At 39.9% G+C, this 23,963-nt stretch overlaps 1 protein-coding gene across 1 annotated transcript in view; it reads right to left on the bottom strand.

Annotated features, from left to right (window-relative positions):
- Positions 1-8,698: 8,698 nt before the first annotated feature.
- Positions 8,699-23,963, bottom strand: part of LOC135472252 (serine/threonine-protein kinase ATR-like) — a 62,975-nt gene continuing 47,710 nt past the window's right edge. The window contains exons 48-51 of the mRNA XM_064751665.1: positions 15,106-15,191; positions 13,976-14,075; positions 12,648-12,761; positions 8,699-9,919 (exon numbers count right to left, since the gene is read on the bottom strand). Coding sequence (XP_064607735.1) covers positions 9,860-9,919; positions 12,648-12,761; positions 13,976-14,075; positions 15,106-15,191 — 360 coding nt within the window. The 3' untranslated portion in view covers positions 8,699-9,859. The remainder of the gene's footprint in view (positions 9,920-12,647; positions 12,762-13,975; positions 14,076-15,105; positions 15,192-23,963) is intronic.

The raw sequence follows: 23,963 nt of genomic DNA, 5'->3' as shown, positions 1-23,963 counted from the left end.
TTAATTAACAGCAACTTATGAACTAACATGGTAGACCATTTTAACAATGATTTGGTTTCGTCGCTTATGACATTCCTTACGTCTTTCCGTCATCATTGAAAACTCTTCGAATCCGTTCAAATTTCTTACTTTTTAAACTTCTTAATTCTTTGGTGTTGTTTTAGAAAGTAGTTTTGTGATTATTAACCTGGGCATTGGCGTCAGGAGGAAATTAATAATGGGGAACCGAACTACAACGGCCCATTATAAGCGGACGAGTACTGTACAGAGCTGAAAAAGTGACGTTATGCAAGAAATTAAAAGATTTTTAAAATGTGGGCGATGGGTGTGGTGGTGTATATACAAGATTAAAATTCGGAGCTCCGAAATTAGAGGTCGGCGTCCCGCGTTTCACATAAGGTAAGGGTCCAGAGGCAGAATAGGCCCCTTACACTCTAAATTTAATCTGTTAGTTTTAACAAGACGTCTTCTGTCTGATTACGTGTTACCGTCGCATCGGTTACGTGTGACCATTTGCAAGGTATCACACTATCACGTCGCTGCTCTGGTTTCACTCTCTACGCTGTGCGTCTTTATTATCTTGAGTGAAGCTAGAATATATTCTGCTATTGTAACACAGTATTCTGTAATGTTCAACATAATATTCTGTTAGTCTAATAGCAACTTCAAGTTGAATGAATAGAATATGTGTGTCATATTTAACATAATCAGTTGTAATACATTCTAGCTTCACTCAGGCAACAGGCTTTCTGTTAACTTTAACAGATTTTTTGGGGGGAGTACGTTCCGACACAATAGATTGGCATGAACTATTTATCAGCGATTCAAAGTTAGAGCAACAAGATATGGGGTTTTAAGAGTACAGAGCAGTAAGAGAGACATGGTGAAACAATTCACTTAGAAGAAAATTGAAAGTGGAGGGGAGGGGCTGAGTTTAAAAGTCTATTGCATGCGCTCTAGATTGCCGTATAGACGAGTTTTCTGTCATTCAAAATCAAATGGTGCCTGGAGAGGTGGGGTCAAAAGAGTATGGAGCTGCAAAAGTGATCGAAAAAATATAGATAATTAAAACTTCAAAAGTCGGGATTCCCAGTTTAACAATTGCCGGGGCTCAGAGTTTAACAGTTGGGTCCCCTTTAAAATAAAAAATTATGAAATCGTAAAAAATTTGCTGCATGCATGACTTCTTGGTGTTTAACTTTGTGCTCAAGAATGTCACACTTAAAGATGGCAGCCGTGAGGTTTATGGGTGGAAGTAGTCTGGTAGGACCTACCTCACAAACCTCTTTCATAGTTTGGAGGCAAACCAACAATGCGTTTTTGAGCTTTTGTTGACGGTCGGCGCGAATCCCAAAGTCCCATTAAGTGTATCCTTAACGATGTTAAATATGCGTATTTAGTACCTGGTAGTGACCAGTGAAAGCAGATAACGTCTCCCAAACCTCAAGAGGTTCCTCCGAGCCGTCCGAATCGCCGGGTTAGATCTTAATGCAGGCCATACCCTGTTCCTTTAAAGGCGTCTAGGAACGCCTGAACAGATCTAACAGGCACTGTAAGCAATGAAAGTCTTTCTTATCTTCTGTTTAGAATGTCTTGGACCGCGTCCAAGTAAGAGTATAATATATCCGTTAGCTGTGTTTGTATAGGCAGGTGACTTAGTGAAAAACATATGATAGGTACTGATATCGGAGGTGCCGTGTTAGGGCGGCGACACAGGCACTTGTCATATGTATGGCTGAACTGTCACGGGATGGTTTGACACGTAACAGCTAAAAAAGGGAGCATAGACTTCTGTTATGGGAACCACAGGGGGTTATACAGGGCACTTTTGATAAACACAGGGACAAGATGAAATAGACCCTACTACTGAATCATGTCAGGCGGCCGCCTTCTACTGATCACATTCGTCTTAGTACCATGGATTTCACCAGGTAAGGCTTCAAATCCAGTTCTGGGTCTGATCCTACAAAATTTGCCGCTTGTCGTTTTCTTGAACGGCAATCTTTTTATCTTTCGACTGTTTCCATTCTCTTTCTTTATTTATTTATTTTTTTCTTCATTTGGATGTTATATAACGGCCTACTCGCAGTGTTTTCATGATACAATCGATTTGATTGATTGATTGGTGTTTTGTTATGCTGTACTCAAGAATATTTCACTTATACGACGGCGACCAGCATTATGGTGGGAGGAAACCAGGCAGAGCCCGGCGGAAACCCTAATACAATCGACGCCAGTTGTATGGATGAAAGATAACGGAGTGCCCAAAGTAAATCACTTACATTTAGGAAGTTCCTGGCGAAGTTCAGAAGCGGTATATATGTCATATTAGTGAAAGGCAACTGGTTTCCAGCGAACATGTGTAAATACCACATATATAAGAAGACACTGCAAATCACTTACAACAGAAGCCAGTCAGAATGTTGAAAATTCCCTTTCAGAGAATGGGAAGGTTCGGCTAGGTATCGTTTGACATAGCGATCACTTCTCAGCCCTGTTTAAGACACCTGTCTTTCTTTGGGTAGTTCTAACGATTATTACACTTTAAAAAAAAAACATTTGCTTAAAGTTACTCCAGTTATCCCCTCTGGGAATACTATAATATATTACCGTATATAGAGCGGTGTATATATATATATGTACAAACAGAGGGAAATGCCTGTCATGTATAGCTGGATTACACTATGTGACAACTCCATGGTGACCCGAAGACGATTATCACCCGTCAACACATCTGTCTACATACCTACTTGACACGGGAGTGAGTATATATTTACACAGGATCAGCGCCGGCATTAGTCTACAATTAAGTCATTAGCCCGATGGACATTCTATATGAAAGTCCAGAAGTGACAATACTCACTTCTAGACCTTTCGTCCTGGATGGGGTCACACCTAAAACCTTAAAGGATGCAGGTGCAGATTCCTGCTTGACGTCTAGCATTAAGAGGAAGTGCAACGAGTGCAACATCAGTATAATGGCTCGGGTGAGGCAACTTGCTTGCCTTCGGCAAGTCGTATCAGTGAAGCAGCACTAGATAAAAGAGAGGTGGAAATCAGTTCTGCAACAAGGAGGCACATTACACATACAGACGCTTGAAGGACTCCTTCGTCGTCGAAGAAAATTAAGCAGGACGTTAAACCCTAAGCACGCACGCACTCACTCACTCTCACAAATTCCATTTTATGTGCGCTGACATGAAAGTGTATGACCATGTTGGCGATACGATGAAATAATTCATAAGCCTTCCTTGGATTTAGAGGAGACAACAGGTAGACCCTGATTATGGTACATCTTATTCGGTCGGGTATCTTCACAAGGCTGACCAAGGCCTCCTGTCGTGACGACTTTATGATAACACAGATAATTACAATCTTGAAATTATCCTTATTTGGACAGTAACATTCCTGTATATGGCCTATACATCATCATCTATACATACATCTATCTCATCCCCACTTCTTCGATCCAACATAAAATGTGATGATTTTACTGTCTTTAAGTCAAAAACCAGTGTGTCAAATGTACTCCATTAAACGCATTCACTCTTAAATTCTGCATGGAATCCAATTTTATATTTACGACGGGTATATGAATGTCGGACTCTGGTGACGATTAGATGCGGTTACCAGCAGCCTAGATAAAATTTATTTCCATGTATTTATTTACTTATTTCATTGGTGTTTTACGCTGTACTCAAGAATATATCACTTATACGACAGCGACCAGCATTTTAGAGGGAGGAAACCGGGCAAAGCCTGGGGAAACCCACGATCATCCGCAGGTTGCTGGACGACGGCCGGGGAGGAAGCCAACATGAGCTGGGTTTGAGCTCACAGCGTCCGCATTGGTGGGAGGATCCTGGGCCATTGCGCCGCGCTGGTACGCAAACTACCTCGACCACCAGTACATAAAACTTGCACCATACTTGTAATGCAACTATTTACTATATATACTTATATGTACTCTGTCAGTGTCATATTAAAGATACGTGCCTACATGTTTAGTTGAACTTATGAAACGGGGCCCTCGCTCATTCGAATAAAAAAATTTCTGGCCAGAGGTTGCAGGCTCGAATCTAACAGCTGCCAGGTACCCAGTAAAGGTCGGTGAGGCACTCAGGGCGACTCCGGTTTCATTAACCCATAAACCCGACCTCCCATATATAAGTAAACCAACCAATCATAAAAATTAATACAATAAACTGAAATTATCAATATATTCCACTTCCCTTTATTTTCAGCCCCAGCTTCTGCGGTGTCGTGCTACTCGTGTACCCAGGTCAACCACCACGACGGCTGTAATGTGAACACACAGGTGTGTCCCGACCCTGGGGATGTCTGCTACACCAAGGTAGAGAAGTTAGACTCCATCGGTAAAGTCTACACAAAGGTATGTACTATTAACAGTACACGCCGTAAGAGCGAACACGTGATCAATTTCGGTATCAGTTTCTTGTTATTTTAAACCGTAAATTTCAACTGAGGCAACCACGTGAAGAAATTGTACCTTGTCATGTACAAAGGAAAAAAAAACACGACGAAAGTTGGCAGAAGTGCCAGCAAAAGTTGAATTCGAACACGCGATCTCATTGCACCTGAGGGCCAGAAGAACAATTATAACCATGTATAAATGATATTTTAGTAGGCCTATACAGTCCACCTGCTGACCTTGACACGACAAAATGTTTACTCACCTTTCGTTTAATATAGTTTTAATCAACGAAGTGGCCTTTCAAATCCACCACTTGTAAGGAACAGTTCGAATGTAACATTTTAACCTGTAATTTCTCTATCGGAATTATATTTTCTATCAAATTAAAATTGTATGTTACCCACAAACTGCCTTGCGTACGTTAATCTGCATGGTCTAAAAGACTTCCCTACCGCTGTTCACACTTTCACCAGTCTGTACATTTATTCCGTTCTCGAAGCCACAACCCCTCTAAGTAACAAAGATACATTCCCCATACGTAAGTAGTGTTATTCAGTTCTATGGCTCATGTAATTGCCCTTAAAGTATGCATTTAATCTCCTATGCCAGCATATTTAAAATAAAATTACAAAAATGGATAAATTACACGTCAGATACCTATGAATATATTCTGCTCGGCAGGGTTGTATGACCTCCAAGATTTGCAGCGGCCTGGAGCAGCTGAACAGGGACTACTTCTGTGATCGCTTCCCGTCCACGTGTTTCTACTGCTGCGAGGATTCACTGTGTAACGAGTACAACACCGGTAACCGATCAAGTCTCAGCCTGCAGCTTCTTGTATGTGTGATGATTGTACGAGCCATATTCTTGTACGTTGCTTGAGAAAAGTGAAGGTTTCCTTGTATGAGGAGCATTAATCCATGTTGGTGATTTTTTTCATGAATTTGTTTTCCCAGTATGAGATTGTGTTGGATACACATAAACTACGAATGCGAGAAAGAGACATCATACATATTCATTAGGAAGTGAAGTCAATCGTAGGCATATGTACAGGTACACACTGGGACTGTGAAGAGTGCACAAGGGGACCGACATGAACAGAGTAAACCTGGGAGTACAAATGTATGCACATTCTGACTGTGAGGAGTAGAGTATATGAACTCAGACGCTGGGACTGTGAGGAATGTAAAGTGTATTTACAGTCCTGGATTGTCAGGAATGAACAGTGTATTTCATATCTGGACTGTGGCGAATGTACATCGTATTTACATACTGGGACTGTGAGGACTGTACAGCCTATTTACGCACTGGGACTGTGAGGAATGTACATCGTATTTACACACTGAGACTGTGGACTGTACATCGTATTTACATGTACATACTGGGACTGTGAGGACTGTACATCGTATTTACACACTGAGACTGTGAGGACTGTACATCGTATTTACATACTTGGGCTGTGATGAACGTACAGCGTATTTACATACTGGGACTGCGAGAACCTTACATCATATTTACATACTGAGACTGTGAGGAATGTACAGTGTATTTACATACGGAGACTGTGAGGACTGTACATCGTATTCTCATACTGAGACTGTGAGGACTGTACATTGTATTTACATACTTGGGCTGTGATGAACGTACAGCGTATTCACATACTAGGACTGTGAGAACCTTACATCATATTTACATACTGAGACTGTGAGGAATGTACATCGTATTTACATACGGAGACTGTGAGGACTGTACATCGTATTCTCATACTGAGACTGTGAGGACTGTACATCGTATTTACATACTGGGACTGCAAGGACTGTACATCGTATTTACACACTGAGACTGTGAGGACTGTACATCGTATTCTCATACTGAGACTGTGAGGACTGTACATCGTATTTACATACTGGGACTGCAAGGACTGTACATCGTATTTACATACTGGGACTGTACATCATATTTACACACTGAGACTGTGAGGGCAGTATATCGTATTTACACACCGTGACTGTGAAGACTGTACACAGTATTTACATACCAGGACTGTAAGGAACGTACAGCGTATTTACACATGGACTGTGATGAATGTACAACATATTTAGTCTGGGGCTGTGATGAATGTACAGCGTGTTTACACAGGGACCGTGATGAATGTACAACATCCTTACAGTGGGACTATGGCGAATGTATAGTGTAGTTACAAAGGGAATGCGATAAATGCACCGCGTATTTACACATGGAATGTGATGAATGTACAGCATCTTTACAGTGGGACTATGGCGAATGTATAGTGTATTTACAAAGGGAATGCGATAAATGCACCGCGTATTTACACAGGGACTGTGATGAATGTACAGCATCTTTACAGTGGAACTATGGCGAATGTATAGTGTATTTACAAAGGGAATGCGATAAATGCACCGCGTATTTACACAGGGACTGTGATGAATGTACAGCATCTTTACAGTGGGACTGTGGCGAATGTATAGTGTATTTACAAAGGTAATGCGATAAATGCACCGCGTATTTACACAGGGACTGTGATGAATGTACAACATCTTTACAGTGGGACTGTGGCGAATGTATAGTGTATTTACAAAGGGAATGCAATAAATGCACCGCGTATTTACACAGGGACTGTGATGAATGTACAACATCTTTACAGTGGGACTGTGGCGAATGTATAGTGTATTTACAAAGGTAATGCGATAAATGCACCGCATATTTACACAGGGACTGTGATGAATGTACAACATCTTTACAGTGGGACTATGGCGAATGTATAGTGTATTTACAAAGGGAATGCGATAAATGCACCGCGTATTTACACATGGACTGTGATGAATGTACAGCATGTTTACACATGAACTGTGAGATATGTATATGTTGCCTGAATATAAGGTATAAGTGTAAAGTGTAAATTACAGTACACATCTCTATACAGAACAATCCTGATGAAAGTGTTCTCGGCTGGTCTAACGCCTCATACTTTTTCTATGGTGTGCTGTGGAGCCATTACAGAACACTCAAACACTCCATTTGGTTGATCGCTACATCCACAGATCATGTACAGCAATAACTCTTTACCCTCTCAGCACTTAGGTATATCACATTAAATGGAACAGCAGAAGCCAGCTGTAAGTTCGCTTGTGGTGAGCTAGTCACAGGATCGGTTTAGAACCAATATTGTTGGTTATGTTAATTGTTGCAACTGTTCATCGTAAATTATTTGGTTGCTGAATGAGCAGTCTACAATATTATTAAATTTAGCATTAACAACGTGTTACATGTACATGTAAACAAAACAATCACTGCATATCTTTCAACAAAAGATTTATTTCAAAACATTAATAAGACCTGTTGATCAAATTTTGTTTTCAGCAGTTTGAAAGATTATATTTAAACAAAAACTAACTTTAACTGTTGCATAAAGAGATTCGTTGATTAACATACATACACAGGTAAATAAAACAACATGCTTTTTAGCACTTACTGAACAGTTGTCAACACTGTCCAGGTCACATTCCTACCTGCATGTACATGTATAACTTGGTCAAAGCATTCAGTCTGACAGCACTTGTGAAACCACATAGCACATGTATGAAATACACATGCGACATGCAACACTTATGATAAATGAAAATCAACACAGGAAAAGCCTGGATTGTCTTGCCAGGTACATGGCAATTTTTACCACTTCACCAAAGAGACGACCCTCAGAGTACGAGATACCTCAATTCTGGACAGCCCACCCAGCTCAATCCAAGTGCATGGGTCCTTTAACAGACTCAGTATCTCCTGCAGACAGTCATTTCATGACTTCACAAACCAAAATACTTTGCTCAGCCACATACACCTATCAAAGGCAATCACTAACATTCATCAAACAGCTATGGTAATAACAACAAGCCTGAGGAAGTCAACACAATGATGCTCACCATTGGTTTTAGCAGCCTTGACTCAGTCAAGGCTATCTCAACATATAATTCTAACTGCCATTTTTTTTCTGGTTTTAGCAGCCTTATTGCTGTGATGTAGACATGTTTGTGGTTTTAGCAGCCTTGATTCAGTAAAGATTATCTCAACAAATACGTCTTGCTGCCATTTTCCCCCTGGTTTTAGTAGCCTTACTGCGGTGATATAGACCTGTTTGTGGTTTTAGCAGCCTTGATTCAGTAAAGACTATCTCAAAATATAATTGTCATTTTTTTTTTACCTCGTTTCACCAGCCTTACTATAGTGATGTGGACATGTTTGTGGTTTTAGCAGCCTTGACTCAGTCAAGACTATCTCAACATATAATTCTAACTGCCATTTTTTTTTCTGGTTTTAGCAGCCTTATTGCTGTGATGTAGACATGTTTGTGGTTTTAGCAGCCTTGATTCAGTAAAGATTATCTCAACATATACTTCTTGCTGCCATTTTCCCCCTGGTTTTAGTAGCCTTACTGCAGTGATATAGACCTGTTTGTGGTTTTAGCAGCCTTGATTCAGTAAAGACTATCTCAAAATATAATTCTGTAATTTTTTTTAATCTCGTTTTACCAGCCTTACTATAGTGATGTAGACATGTTTTTGGTTCAACAAGCATTGACTCAGTTATGACTACATTAATCTCTACAAATATAATCTTTCTGCCCAGCCTTTCAGAAAGACACACAAAAGTATCTACATCATCTATAGCACGTCTGGTTCCATAATCAAGTACAATAAATCAGTCAGGTGATTTATCTGTACACCTAACATCCAGATCAGCAATCCACTGATACAACATACAAAGCTTGGCTTGATGGAGTGTCTCTTGGTACAGGATATAGTTGTCATCTATACAGGTGGTCCATCCCTCAACCACAACACACCAAGCTTGGCTTGATGGAATATCTCTTGGTACAGGATATAGTTGTCATCTATACAGGTGGTCCATCCCTCAACCACAACACACCAAGCTTGGCTTGATGGAATATCTCTTGGTACAGGATATAGTTGTCATCTATACAGGTGGTCCATCTCTCAACCACAACACACCAAGCTTGACTTGATGGAATATCTCTTGGTACAGGATACAGTTGTCATCTACACAGGTGGTCCATCCATCAACAACAACACACCAAGCTTGGCTTGATGGAATATCTCTTGGTACAGGATATAGTTGTCAGCTATACAGGTGGTCCATCCCTCAACCACAACACACCAAGCTTGGCTTGATGGAGTGTCTCTTGGTACAGGATATAGTTGTCATCTATACAGGTGGTTCATACGTCAACCACAACACACCAAGCTTGGCTTGATGGAATATCTCTTGGTACAGGATATAGTTGTCATCTATACTGGTGGTCCATCCCTCAACCACAACACACCAAGCCTGGCTTGATGGAATGTCTTTTGGTACATGACATCCATATGATGGAATGCCTCTTGAAACAGACTACAGATAAGCTGCCCACCCTATATACATCTGACACAGGTTCTTCTCATCTGTAGATTCCTACAACATAGCAGAACATAAAGCTCTACATTCATGTATACAGCGTGTGATTTGGTACAACAGAGCAGAACATAAAGATCTACATCCATGTACACAGTGTGTGATTTGGTACAACATAGCAGAACATAAAGCTCTACATTCATGTATACAGCGTGTGATTTGGTACAACATAGCAGAACATAAAGCTCTACATTCATGTATACAGCGTGTGATTTGGTACAACATAGCAGAACATAAAGCTCTACATACATGTATACAGTGTGTGATTTGGTACAACACTGCAGAACATAAAGCTCTACATACAAGTATACAGTGTGTGATTTGGTACAACATAGCAGAACATAAAGCTCTACATACATGTATACAGCGTGTGATTTGGTACAACAGAGCAGAACATAAAGCTCTACATACATGTACACAGGGTGTGATTTGGTACAACATAGCAGAACATAAAGCTCTACATACATGTATACAGTGTGTGATTTGGTACAACAGAGCAGAACATAAAGCTCTACATACATGTATACAATGTGTGATTTGGTACAACATAGCAGAACATAAAGATCTACATCCATGTACACAGTGTGTGATTTGGTACAATATAGCAGAACATAAAGCTCTACATACATGTACACAGTGTGTGATTTGGTACAACAGAGCAGAACATAAAGCTCTACATTCATGTATACAGCGTGTGATGTGGTACAATATAGCAGAACATAAAGCTCTACATACATGTATACTGTGTGTGATTTGGTACAACATAGCAGAACATAAAGCTCTACATACATGTATACAGTGTGTGATTTGGTACAACATAGCAGAACATAAAGCTCTACATTCATGTATACAGCCTGTGATTTGGTACAACATAGCAGAACATAAAGCTCTACATTCATGTATACAGCGTGTGATTTGGTACAATATAGCAGAACATAAAGCTCTACATACATGTATATAGTGTGTGATTTGGTACAACACTGCAGAACATAAAGCTCTACATACATGTATACAGTGTGTGATTTGGTACAACATAGCAGAACATAAAGCTCTACATACATGTACGCAGTGTGTGATGTGGTACAATATAGCAGAACATGAAGCTCTACATTCATGTATACAGCGTGTGATGTGGTACATTATAGCAGAACATAAAGCTCTACATACATGTACACAGTGTGTGATTTGGTACAACAGAGCAGAACATAAAGCTCTACATTCATGTATACAGCGTGTGATGTGGTACAATATAGCAGAACATAAAGCTCTACATACATGTATACTGTGTGTGATTTGGTACAACATAGCAGAACATAAAGCTCTACATACATGTATACAGTGTGTGATTTGGTACAACATAGCAGAACATAAAGCTCTACATTCATGTATACAGCCTGTGATTTGGTACAACATAGCAGAACATAAAGCTCTACATTCATGTATACAGCGTGTGATTTGGTACAATATAGCAGAACATAAAGCTCTACATACATGTATACAGTGTGTGATTTGGTACAACACTGCAGAACATAAAGCTCTACATACATGTATACAGTGTGTGATTTGGTACAACATAGCAGAACATAAAGCTCTACATACATGTACACAGTGTGTGATGTGGTACAATATAGCAGAACATGAAGCTCTACATTCATGTATACAGCGTGTGATGTGGTACATTATAGCAGAACATAAAGCTCTACATACATGTATACAGTGTGTGATTTGGTACAACACTGCAGAACATAAAGCTCTACATACATGTAGAGCAGTGTGTGATTTGGTATTTACAATATGACAAGACAGGCTAAAGGCTTTCTTGGGGCATTCGAAAAGTGTGCCACTATTTATTTATTCATTTATTTGATTGGTGTTTTATACTCAAGAATAGTGAAATAGTGGGGAGGAACTCAGGAAAATGTGCCACTACAAGTACTAAGCTAGTGTTTTGACGGCAGAATGGTCACCGTACCAAATGGCAACTGTACCTGAAAAACAATTCACTTTTTAAATCACTTTTATAAAATCATACCTTCATTTAAAAGTACTTGACCAACCACATTTTCTGTTGCATACACTATGATATGTCAAGGATATGTGCAATCGTAAGTGTACTACACTGCCTGGTCAGTAAGATTGTAAGATGAGCATTTATACTGTAATTCTTTAACCTTCTCGCATGTTTGCAAGGCTTTCATTCAAGCATATTCTGAGGGCATTATTCTGCGTTGACTAATAAAGTTTTTTTGTGAAGCTCTGAAATTGGCCAACCCAACCAGTGTATTTTTTTGTCTCCAAAGTGAAATTAATAATATGTATATATTGCACTGAAATTGCTCTTTCATATGCGAAAAGGTTGTGCAATTAGGGTAAGTATATGAATGACCTTGTCATGTGAAGCCTCAGTAAAAGAATATTGAACCACTCGCAAAATACAACCTGCACATTTTTTATAATCAATCTTGCAACCACACAAAACTACTTCCCTAAAATTGGCAACCTTGATAATTCCATGTCCGAACTGATGATTAACCTTTTTACGGCATAGGCCAACCACTAGTCAGTCTGATATCAGTCCGTATACTCTGACTGGACGGGCATCAAGTTTAGTGCCTTCCAGTGAAGCAGCATTAAAACAACGCCCAATGGATCCATTACAAAGAGATACAGTGACATAAGGAGAAATATTGAAATTCACCATAAACCCAAATCAAGCAAACAAATGTACCTTAATGAGATAGTTGACATGTCCATCTATAGATAAAGGCAATCCACGGGGTTTGGTCTTGGATTTGAGGATTCCCTTCAGCCTGTGCTCTATATTCAGTACATGGGTCATTGCCTGCAAAAGTAAACCACAAAATATGACCGTTGTGCTAAATGTTAGAAGAAACGATTCTGTCCAACCGAAAAGCATATTATTAGTTAATTACCCAGGAAAGGTTCAGGTTTCTCCATACTGGAATGAATTATGAATTTAAATTAATCAAATTAAGATGAATTCTGAGTCTGAAACACTAACAATGTTCTTCTGACATTAGGCCATTTTTAGCTCAAAATAGGCCCAACACGACTAAAATTCAGCCTTTTATAGTGCTCTGTAGAATCTTAAAATGCTACCTGCCCTTTCACCCCTACGATTATGTTGTTATGTTTATAATGTTAATCGGTTGCATAACTCGCAAGCAGAAAACAGCAGTGGTGATCAGACTTAAAGGAGACGAAAACATAAAACTGATGCCAAAATCAGATGAAAGAGCATCAAAACTTATCTGCAAATATGATCTTTAATATTTTTTTGGATTTTTTTTTCAAGAGAAAAGGGTATTTGAAAATATTTTTGTATGGTGGGTATTCGGGACCAACTGTTGGTATTTATCGCTGTTGAATAATAATGTTCTAAATAAGGATGTGATGTTTGCCTAATAAATTTATCTGAATGTAAACCTGTTGTTTATGTCGAATTAAATGTGTTTAACCTAAATTATGATAATATTTCTGAACATATTAAAAATATAAATATGATCCAAATTGAGGTTTATTACATGTTAGCCGAAAAGAAAAAATTCTAGCGCAAAAATATTTATTAAACCTGTGTTACATCCTCATATATGACATTATTAAACAAAGACCATAAATACCAAAAGGGTGGTCCCAAATACCCACGATACAAAAATTATTTTCACGTGCCTTTTACTCCTTAAGGAAAAATCGGAAAAGATATTGAAGACCACATTTAGGAATAACTTTTCGCACTCTTTCATCTGAACTTTAAGGCATTTTTATGTTTGCACCACCTTTAAGGGACGTGGGAGCAAAATGCAGTAGCGACGCCATTACTACGCAGTCTCCAGCTGATAGATGTGCATTTTGATTCAGTAGTATATACCATGTAGTCACAATAGTCTCACTACCCATTTGGTCTGTTATCATAAGACGGTACATTTGCATGTTTATCTATATGTGGACAAACAGATTCTTATTTGTTCTTTGGTAACTAAAGCAAGTGAATGTAACTAATAAAGCCCACAGGTAAGTTCTTTACAATAGAGCTACCTGTTCATTGGTTATCTCCCCTGAGTCTGCAGGATTTGACCGTCCTCTGGCTGGCTTGCTCCATTCAACCAGGGGATCATACACAAATGGCTTCAACACACTGAGAAATAAGGGTACATCAGTACGTAATGCAAATAACTGTGAGAAAACAGTTTCTACCATTCCCACCTCTTCCTCTCTACCTCACCAGCCCTCTCTCCCACCCCCCAGCCCCCCAAAAGCATAAATTCAATATAGCAGAGAAATTAGTCACAAAGCTGATGCCAAGTTGCACTTGCAACCTTGTCCAGGATAAAAGACAGGACATTACAAATTTTACAAACTGACAAGAAAATGTAAAAGTAAAATAAATAAATCAATAAATAAATAAATACCCATCTTCCAGCAGAGTTACAGGACAGACAATAAGAACACCATCATTTCATTTCATTTATTGATTGATTTGATCGGTGTTTTAACACCATACACAAGAATATTTTATTTATATGACAGGGACCAGCCTTAGTGGGAGAAACCGGGCAGAGCTTGGGGCAAACCCACGACCATCCGCAGGTTGCTGGCATACCTTCCCATCTTCCCCAAAGGGGAAGGGGGGGGCGGGGCAAGGTGTATGCTACATTGGTGGACAGCAAGTGATCTTCAACAAACTTTAGACCAGGATGAATTAAGGCCTGTAGGCCCCCCACTGCCAGCCTACTGCCATTTTATATGCTTCTAGAACACTGCAAGGTGGGTAATCACGAAAATTCACTGGCTACCTTTACAAGTTATAACATTCGTCACTGACCAATCATGTCAAGGCCACAACCTGCACTGCCATTAATAGAACCTGGGGGCGTGTTTCTGCATATGTTTACTCAAGGGGTGTTAATCGTGAGAGTCTGGATGAAATAAAAAGGTATTTATTATGCTTGGTCAAGAATGAAGTATCACTTAAAAAAAAAACCCAACAAACAAGCTTAGGGTGATCTATATTCCACAGTAAAGCCTGCTGTAGGTCCAAGTGATTAAAAGACAAACAACTACTAATATAACCAAGAAGGAATTTATGTTGAAGTTAGGTCCATGAGAGACCTATTAGAAAGTACTCTGTGTAAAAGAGCATAGCTACAAATGACAATTCTGCTGACCTCATGAGGGAGTCCATCTGGTTCCTCATGACCCTGAGGGTGACCTCACATGCCTGGCGGAATAGACCCTCATATCCCAGGGGGCCCTGTCCACATAGAGTCACATGTCAGAAGAATGAGAAAATCATGTACACAGATTACTCACAACATGATATTCAAATACCAGAAGTTTACTTATTTACTATTTATTTGATTTGAGATTTTCGGCGTACTCAAGAATATTTATCTCTCAACATCGTTCAGCATTATGGTGAGAGAAAACTGGCCAAAACACTCAACCATCTGCAGGTTGCTGGCTGACCTTCCTATGTGCCATAATTTTAATTATTTATTTATTTGATTGGTGAATAACGCCATACTCAAGAATTTTTCACTTATACAACGACAGTCAGTGATATGGTTGACGCAAACTGGACAGCTGGGGGGGTCACCTTGGCATGTTACTGATGCAATCTCTTCACAGGTCACGTATAGATATGCACACCATATTAGTGAAATACAAGTGGTCTATAACAATGTTGGACTGCAAAATGGGTAAATGGGCCGTCAAAAATCCCTACAAGAGTGGAGGAGCAGTGACATGATCCAGGTTTTTAGACGTCACAGCACTATGTCCAAGCCACAAAATATGTGCAGGTATAATACAAAGACAAACACACAAACAGCACTTAACACAAATGTTTTTAGACGTCACAGCACTACGTCCAAGCCACACAATATGTGCAGGTATAATACAAAGACAAACACACAAACAGCACTTAACACAAAGGTTTTTAGACGTCACAGCACTACGTCCAAGCCACAAAATATCTGCAGGTATAATACAAAGACAAACACACAAACAGCACTTAACACAAAGGTTTTTAGACGTCACAGCACTATGTCCAAGCCACAAAATATCTGCAGGTATAATACAAAGACAAACACACAAACAGCACTTAACACAAAGGTTTTTAGACGTCACAGCACTATGTCCAAGCCACAAAATATGTGCAGGTATAATACAAAGACAAACACACAAACAGCACTTAACACAAAGGTTTTTAGACGTCACAGCACTATGTCCAAGCCACAAAATATGTGCAGGTATAATGCAAAGACAAACACACAAACAGCACTTAACACAAAGGTTTTTAGACTTCCCAGCACTATGTCCAAGCCACAAAATATGTGCAGGTATAATACAAAGACAAACACACAAACAGCACTTAACACAAAGGTTTTTAGACGTCACAGCACTATGTCCAAGCCACAAAATATGTGCAGGTATAATACAAAGACAAACACACAAACAGCACTTAACACAAAGGTTTTTAGACGTCACAGCACTATGTCCAAGCCACACAATATGTGCAGGTATAATACAAAGACAAACACACAAACAGCACTTAACACAAAGGTTTTTAGACGTCACAGCACTATGTCCAAGCCACACAATATGTGCAGGTATAATACAAAGACAAACACACAAACAGCACTTAACACAAAGGTTTTTAGACGTCACAGCACTATGTCCAAGCCACAAAATATGCGCAGGTATAATGCAAAGACAAACACACAAACAGCACTTAACACAAAGGTTTTTAGACGTCACAGCACTACGTCCAAGCCACAAAATATGCGCAGGTATAATGCAAAGACAAACACACAAACAGCACTTAACACAAAGGTTTTTAGACGTCACAGCACTATGTCCAAGCCACAAAATATGTGCAGGTATAATACAAAGACAAACACACAAACAGCACTTAACACAAAGGTTTTTAGACGTCACAGCACTATGTCCAAGCCACAAAATATGTGCAGGTATAATACAAAGACAAACACACAAAAAGCACTTAACACAAAGACTCAATGCTATTCAGAGAAAGCTATTTTTGGAAAGTCCTCATCCAGAAATTCGAATTCTGACATACATTATTATCAGCTACATGTAGGTGTTCGAAATGGGTTTTCCCCACAATATGGCGGGAAAGGACTCACCATGGCCTCTACCATGTTGGGTGTCAATCTGAAGGGCACCCTCTCTGGCCACTCAAATGTCTCCCCCTAAGGAAAACAGCAAGGAATACAATTCATGTTACAGATCAGCATTATACCCTTTTAATGCACCAGTGTTGAAGATTGTTGGTATTTACATGTAATACAACCTTTGACAGGAGATAATTTCTTTCTGAGTGGGAAGGTCTGCCAGCAACCTGCGGATGGACATGGGTTTGGACACGGCTCTGCCCGGTTTCCTCCCACCATAATGCTGGCCCGCGTCGTATAAGTGAAATATCCTTGAGTACTTCGCAAAACACCAATCAAACAAATAAATACATAATTTTTTGCTGAAGGCTCAGAGGACATAGTATTTGTACATGTACATCATACAACTGATACAATCACTAAATCACAGGCAAAAAATTTTCTGGCAAAAATGCAAAAACTGACTACATGAAATCAAGCATTCTTAATCAGACAAAAAGTTAGGTGCTACGACCCATGTACATAAACCATTCTCTAGATATTGTCATTAATTTCAAAGATGATATTCTTCACCTTGTTAAAGAGGCAGTTAAAGTCGACATGGACGCAGTCCCCATTGGTGGAGTCAAACAGAATGTTCTCCCCATGCCTGTCGCCCAGGCCCAGAATGTACCCCACCATGCTCATGACGGCTGTTGTGCGGGTGTAGGAGAGACGTGCGCTGTACCTGCTCAGGGGACAGAGAGAGACAATTACATGAGCTCTGAAACAGTTCTGGCTACTCCAAGTTCTGTTCGTCCGGAATCTATCTATTTTTTTACTGGACTGAGGGCTTTACACTGTTTTCAGTTACATAAAGACAGTCATGTTGCCCGTTTACATACCAGGATGTGGGATCAGTGAAAGTCCTCAGGAACCATTCACTGAACACGGGAGGGTGACGTACTAACAGCTTTGTCCGGTAAATGGCCAGCTTTGTGCTGAAATAACGCATCAAACATACAATGTGAAACACTGAAAATAGACTTTGCTGAATGCAGGTGTATATAAAACATGTTTTTCCCCCGGCCCCTTTTTGTGCTCATAGGAAGTATTGATAAAACATGCGCTTATATGCACCCAAGTAAAACTGCCAAAGTCTAAAATCTCTGGCAAAAATTCATCACATCATGACAACACAGGTCAGAAGAAAGTCTGTATCAAATCTGAACAGTCTTACTTGATTTTGTTCAAAAGAGATTGCAACAATCCCCCCAACCACAGACGGAGACAAATAGAAATGCCCAACTGAATTCACAAACATTGTTCAATAGTGCACAATTGTATCAGGATGTAGCATACTGGATCACAATGACTGATAGACTTAATCTATGGAGGAGTGAAGTGTTGGCATGCAGGCCTGTAGCTCTTTACCACTCATGTACAGACACTTCTCACGGTAGAGCTTGATCAGGATGTAGCATACTGGATCACAATGACTGATAGACTTACTCTATGGAGGAGTGAAGTGTTGGCATGCAGGCCTGTAGCTCTTTACCACTCATGTACAGACACTTCTCACGGTAGAGCTTGATCAGGATGTAGCATACTGGATCACAATGACTGATAGACTTACTCTATGGAGGAGTGAAGTGTTGGTATGCAGGCCTGTAGCTCTTTACCACTCATGTACAGACACTTCTCACAACACGGTTTGATCAGGATCTCGCATACTGGATCACAATGACTGATAGACTTACTCTATGGAGGAGTGAAGTGTTGGCATGCAGGCCTGTAGCTCTTTACCACTCATGTACAGACACTTCTCACGGTAGAGCTTGATCAGGATGTAGCATACTGGATCACAATGACTGATAGACTTACTCTATGGAGGAGTGAAATGTTGGCATGCAGGCCTGTAGCTCTTTACCACTCATGTACAGACACTTCTCACAATAAGGTTTGATCAGGATGTAGCATACTGGATCACAATGACTGATAGACTTACTCTATGGAGGAGTGAAGTGTTGGTATGCAGGCCTGTAGCTCTTTACCACTCATGTACAGACACTTCTCACAACACGGTTTGATCAGGATCTCGCATACTGGATCACAATGACTGATAGACTTACTCTATGGAGGAGTGAAGTGTTAGCATGCAGGCCTGTAGCTCTTTACCACTCATGTACAGACACTTCTCACGGTAGAGCTTGATCAGGATGTAGCATACTGGATCACAATGACTGATAGACTTAATCTATGGAGGAGTGAAGTGTTGGTATGCAGGCCTGTAGCTCTTTACCACTCATGTACAGACACTTCTCACAATACAGTTTGTTCTCAGATGTAGCCTATTGGATCACACTGACAGATACACTTGCTCTATGGAGGAGTGAAGTGTTGGTATGCAGGCCTGTAGCTCTTTACCACTCATGTACAGACACTTCTCACAATGCGGTTTGATCAGGATGTAGCATACTGGATCACAATGACTGATAGACTTACTCTATAGAGGAGTGAAGTGTTGGCATGCAGGCCTGTAGCTCTTTACCACTCATGTACAGACACTTCTCACGGTAGAGCTTGATCAGGATGTAGCGCAGTCCGCTGGTGTTGTTCACCCATTCTATCAGACCACACTCCTCATTCAGGGGCACAACAGTCTGAGAAATAAAAATACAACAACCAAGCCATAAATCCACCACAGATAAAATACTGCCAAGGTCAAGACTGACATACTGATGCAGTATTCATCCATTATCACTCATTTTGATGGCAAAAAACAAGTAACAAATAAGCTTCTTATTCACCCCAATACTCGGCAAGTGTCACTTATATAATGGCAGTTAAATTTATGGGTCGAGAAAACTGGGTTTCTATTTCTGACTGTCAACTAAAGGAGTCTCATATAGGTTCCTCCTATAACACTTACATAAGTACGAATGTGGAGTTGTCTCCTCCTGGAGTCTGGATCTCGCCTCAAGAATTTATTGACAATTCCGTTAAACTCCATCAAACGGCAATCTTTCCTGAGGTCATCCTGTAATTATTACAACACCGGGAAATTAAGGATGGTCAGTAAATAAAGACCCTGACAATGCTTCTAAAAATTGGCTACATCTTAGCACAATTTCTACATGTACATTCCTGTCATGAAAAAACAGGATTTGAGGACAGGATTTGTTTGAAAAGAGAAAACCCCTTCTTGAGAAATATGACTATGCTTGACAAGAGTATGACTACCAATGCAGAAAAATGATCTTAAATTCAATACCAACTCCATAATCAGACAAAAAGTTTATGATGAACTCACCTTTGGCTTACACATCATGACATACAGACGTCCATTACTTCCTTTCATTGTAATTTTCTTGGGCTTTTGCAGTGAAGCCAAAATTTCAATCTGCAAAAGAAATTTTATGTCATTCCACTATATTTATGACATTTGCTACAAGTTTTCATTTTGAAATTAAACCTTATTCTGCATCTGCTTACTCGCAACTAACACTGATAGTATCTTAGTCAGTAAACTGTATATGAAAAATTCTCTTGACAAATGTCTGAAGCGTATAAGAAAGCTATTCAGAGTTCAGTTACCTTATTTCTCCTAATTTTTGGAAGCATTAGCCTGCTCATTTTAGCCAATATATAAACAATTGTAGCAGGAATATTGAGTTTCTGTTTTCTCACATGGCTAGAACATTTAATGAACAACATACACAACTGTACTCATATCTTATCCAAAAGGCTGGTAAAGAAATGTAATATTCTACTTTTAACACTACGAATGTCTGTCCCAAAAATTAGGGTAGGTCACCACTCACTGTGTCCTCAAAGCCATCGATATAGATCTGTTGTCCTGGAAATGGATCATGATTTTCCAGGCTCTCGTTGCCACTGGGCAATGTCACTGTCATGGCGTCTTGAAGGGGCATCAGGATAGAACTAAACTGGCTGGGAAGGAATGAGAGTAAACAGGTGTTAAACAAAACTTGAAGGGGCATCAGGATAGAACTAAACTGGCTGGGAAGGAATGAGAGCAAATAGGTGTTCAACAAAACTGGTACTACAAAGCCATCCTTAAAAAATTCTTTGTCAGGTGCAACCAGAACCTATAAGAAAAAATAGGGTTGGCTGGCAAGGAATTCTTTTGTTTAATTATTACTATTTTGGCTCATAAAAAAGATTATAAAGAAATTGACAGGGAGAGAAAAAAAATCTTTTATTGAATTTGCAGTAAAAAATTTTGAGAAGGGCCCCTTTTGGAGGTTTGGTCGGGTTATAACCAACGAGCATATCTTACTGACATCCTAATACATGTTGACATGGTTTTTCAATGGGTCATTTACATGTAGATTCAGTCCACGGTAGCTTCCTTGACGGTGTTTCACTGCAATGTATCATATTTACTTCTTTGGCTGTTTGGGGTTTTGATGTTATTCCCAAGGCCATTTCTGTCTTCTAAAGACAGTGCTTCCATACAGCAGCTCAAATCCATGCCAACCATTTCATAGTGCTGCCTCACTGGAATACCATGTGGAAGTGGCATGCCACCATGCCCGTGTTAACTGATATTATGCCTCCGAGTACTACACATACACTCTTTCAAGAAAGGGGAATCACCATTGCCCGTTTTTAAAAATCTAAAACTTGCCTGAATATTACATGTACCTGTAAGAAACAAGAGGGTTTGCGCTTAAAAGGCAGATATTTTCTGTGGATAAAACATCAGGCTGTCGCCTCAGAGATGCTACTAAATGTAACTTCTTCCTAGAGATTTACATGCTCAGCAAACCACGAGCCAAAAAGCCTATTGTAATGATGTACATGATTGATTTATTTATCTATTTGATTGGTGTTTTGCGCCGTAATCAAGAATAGTTCACTTATACGACGGCGGCCAGCATTATGGCGGGAGGAAAGGTTGCTGGCAGGCCTTCCCACATATGGCCGGAGAGGAAGCAAGCATGAGCTGGACTTGAACCCACAGCAACTGCATTGGTGAGAGGCTCCTGGGTCATTACCCTGTGCTAGCGCGCTAACCCACCTAGCCACGGAGGCCCCCGATGTACATGAAGTGTAATGTACATGTATTTATTTTGATATTAATCTGATTGGTGTTTTCTTACATAACCCCTAAATACACCCACCTGTCTTCTAGAAGCCTCCTCAGTGGTCGGAAGTGCTGAGTCATGCTCAGAGTGGACATCATTTTAGGCACTTCTTTCTCACAGAGCTCCAGTAACTTCTCTGTTAGCTTAGTCGCATCCTGTTGAGAAATTATTAGTCATTTTCTTCACTTGGTGGTTGTTTTGATGTAAATTAGTGGTACAATGTACCTGGTAGAACATAAAATTTGTCTTGGTTTATAAATTAAATGTCAACTCAAATTTGACTCCAAATTCAATTCACACCCTAGAAGTCAATTTCTGATTTTTTGTTTGTAAAATCTGGCAATTAAAACATGAGAATTCAAGAGCTTACCAGAATGAATTTAGGCAAATCTCGGTTTTTATCCCTGCAGTAAAAAGAAAAAAAAACTTTAAGAAAATGCTGATAAAATACAGAAATACACAAGACATTTTCAAAGTAAGCAATAATTTTAAATTTAACAGTTTGATCAAAAGCATATTTATTGAATAACCAGTGAATATAGACATTATGTAAGCCTTTAAGTGCAATAAAGAGTTTTTCATACACAAAAAAGATAACAGATTATTACTTAGGTCCACAAGAAAATTAGGCTAGCACCTGATAATAATCTGTTTCACATTAAAAACTATGCAGACTCACTTGGCCTTGGCAAATATTTCCTGGCATCGTTTGACTCTCATGTGGTATGAAGACTACAAGGGAAAGATTTAATTATTTATTTGATAATGTTCACTGTGCTCACTCCTCACTGTTTTCTTGGCTATCTCACCACTGATGTACAGATGTATGCCATATTGAAGGAAGGGAAGTGATCTCTGGCAAATTTCCTACATTAAATATTTGATTGGTGTTTTACGCCGTACTCAAGAATATTTCACTTATACGACGGCGACCAGCATAATGGTGGGAAGAAACTGGGCAAAGGCCCGGGGGAAACCCATGACCATCTGTACCTTCACATGTACGACTGGAGAGGAAGCCGGCATAAGCTAGACTTGACTGCATCGGTGAGAGGCTCCTGGGTCATTGCGTTGCAATGGTGTGCTGATGACTTCAGCCCTGGAGGCTCCCTCTTGTATTAAAGTCACCTAAACAGTCATACAGCTGTATGTGCTGCTGATCACTTATTGACATCAAGGTCCCAGAAGCTATGGAGTTGTAGGAATCTCAAACATTCCCTGTTCACAGCTGACATCAAGGTCCCAGCAGCTGTGGAGATGTAGGAACCTCAAACATTCCCTGTTCACGACTGACATCAAGACCCCAGAAGCTGTGAAGATGTAGGAATCCTAAACATTCCCTGTTCACAGCTGACATCACGATCTCAGAAGCTGTGGAGATGTTGGAATCTCAAACATCCCCTGTTCACAACTGACATCAAGGTCCCAGCAGCTGTGGAGATGTTGGAATCTCAAACATTCCCTGTTCACAACTGACATCAAGACCCCAGAAGCTGTGAAGATGTAGGAATCCCAAACATTCCCTGTTCACGACTGACATCAAGACCCCAGAAGCTGTGGAGATATAGGAATCTCAAACATCCCCTGTTCACGACTGACATCAAGGTCCCAGCAGCTGTGATGTAGGAACATCAAACATTCCCTGTTCACGACTGACATCAAGACCCCAGAAGCTGTGAAGATGTAGGAATCCCAAACATTCCCTGTTCACAGCTGACATCACGATCTCAGAAGCTGGGGAGATGTAGGAATCTCAAACATCCCCTGTTCACGACTGACATCAAGGTCCCAGCA

Source organism: Liolophura sinensis, chromosome 8 (genome assembly GCF_032854445.1).
Source record: "Liolophura sinensis isolate JHLJ2023 chromosome 8, CUHK_Ljap_v2, whole genome shotgun sequence".
Classification (NCBI taxonomy): Eukaryota; Metazoa; Mollusca; class Polyplacophora; order Chitonida; family Chitonidae; genus Liolophura; species Liolophura sinensis.
Note: the sequence above shows the minus strand (reverse complement) of the source record. Positions and strands in the feature narration are given on the sequence as shown.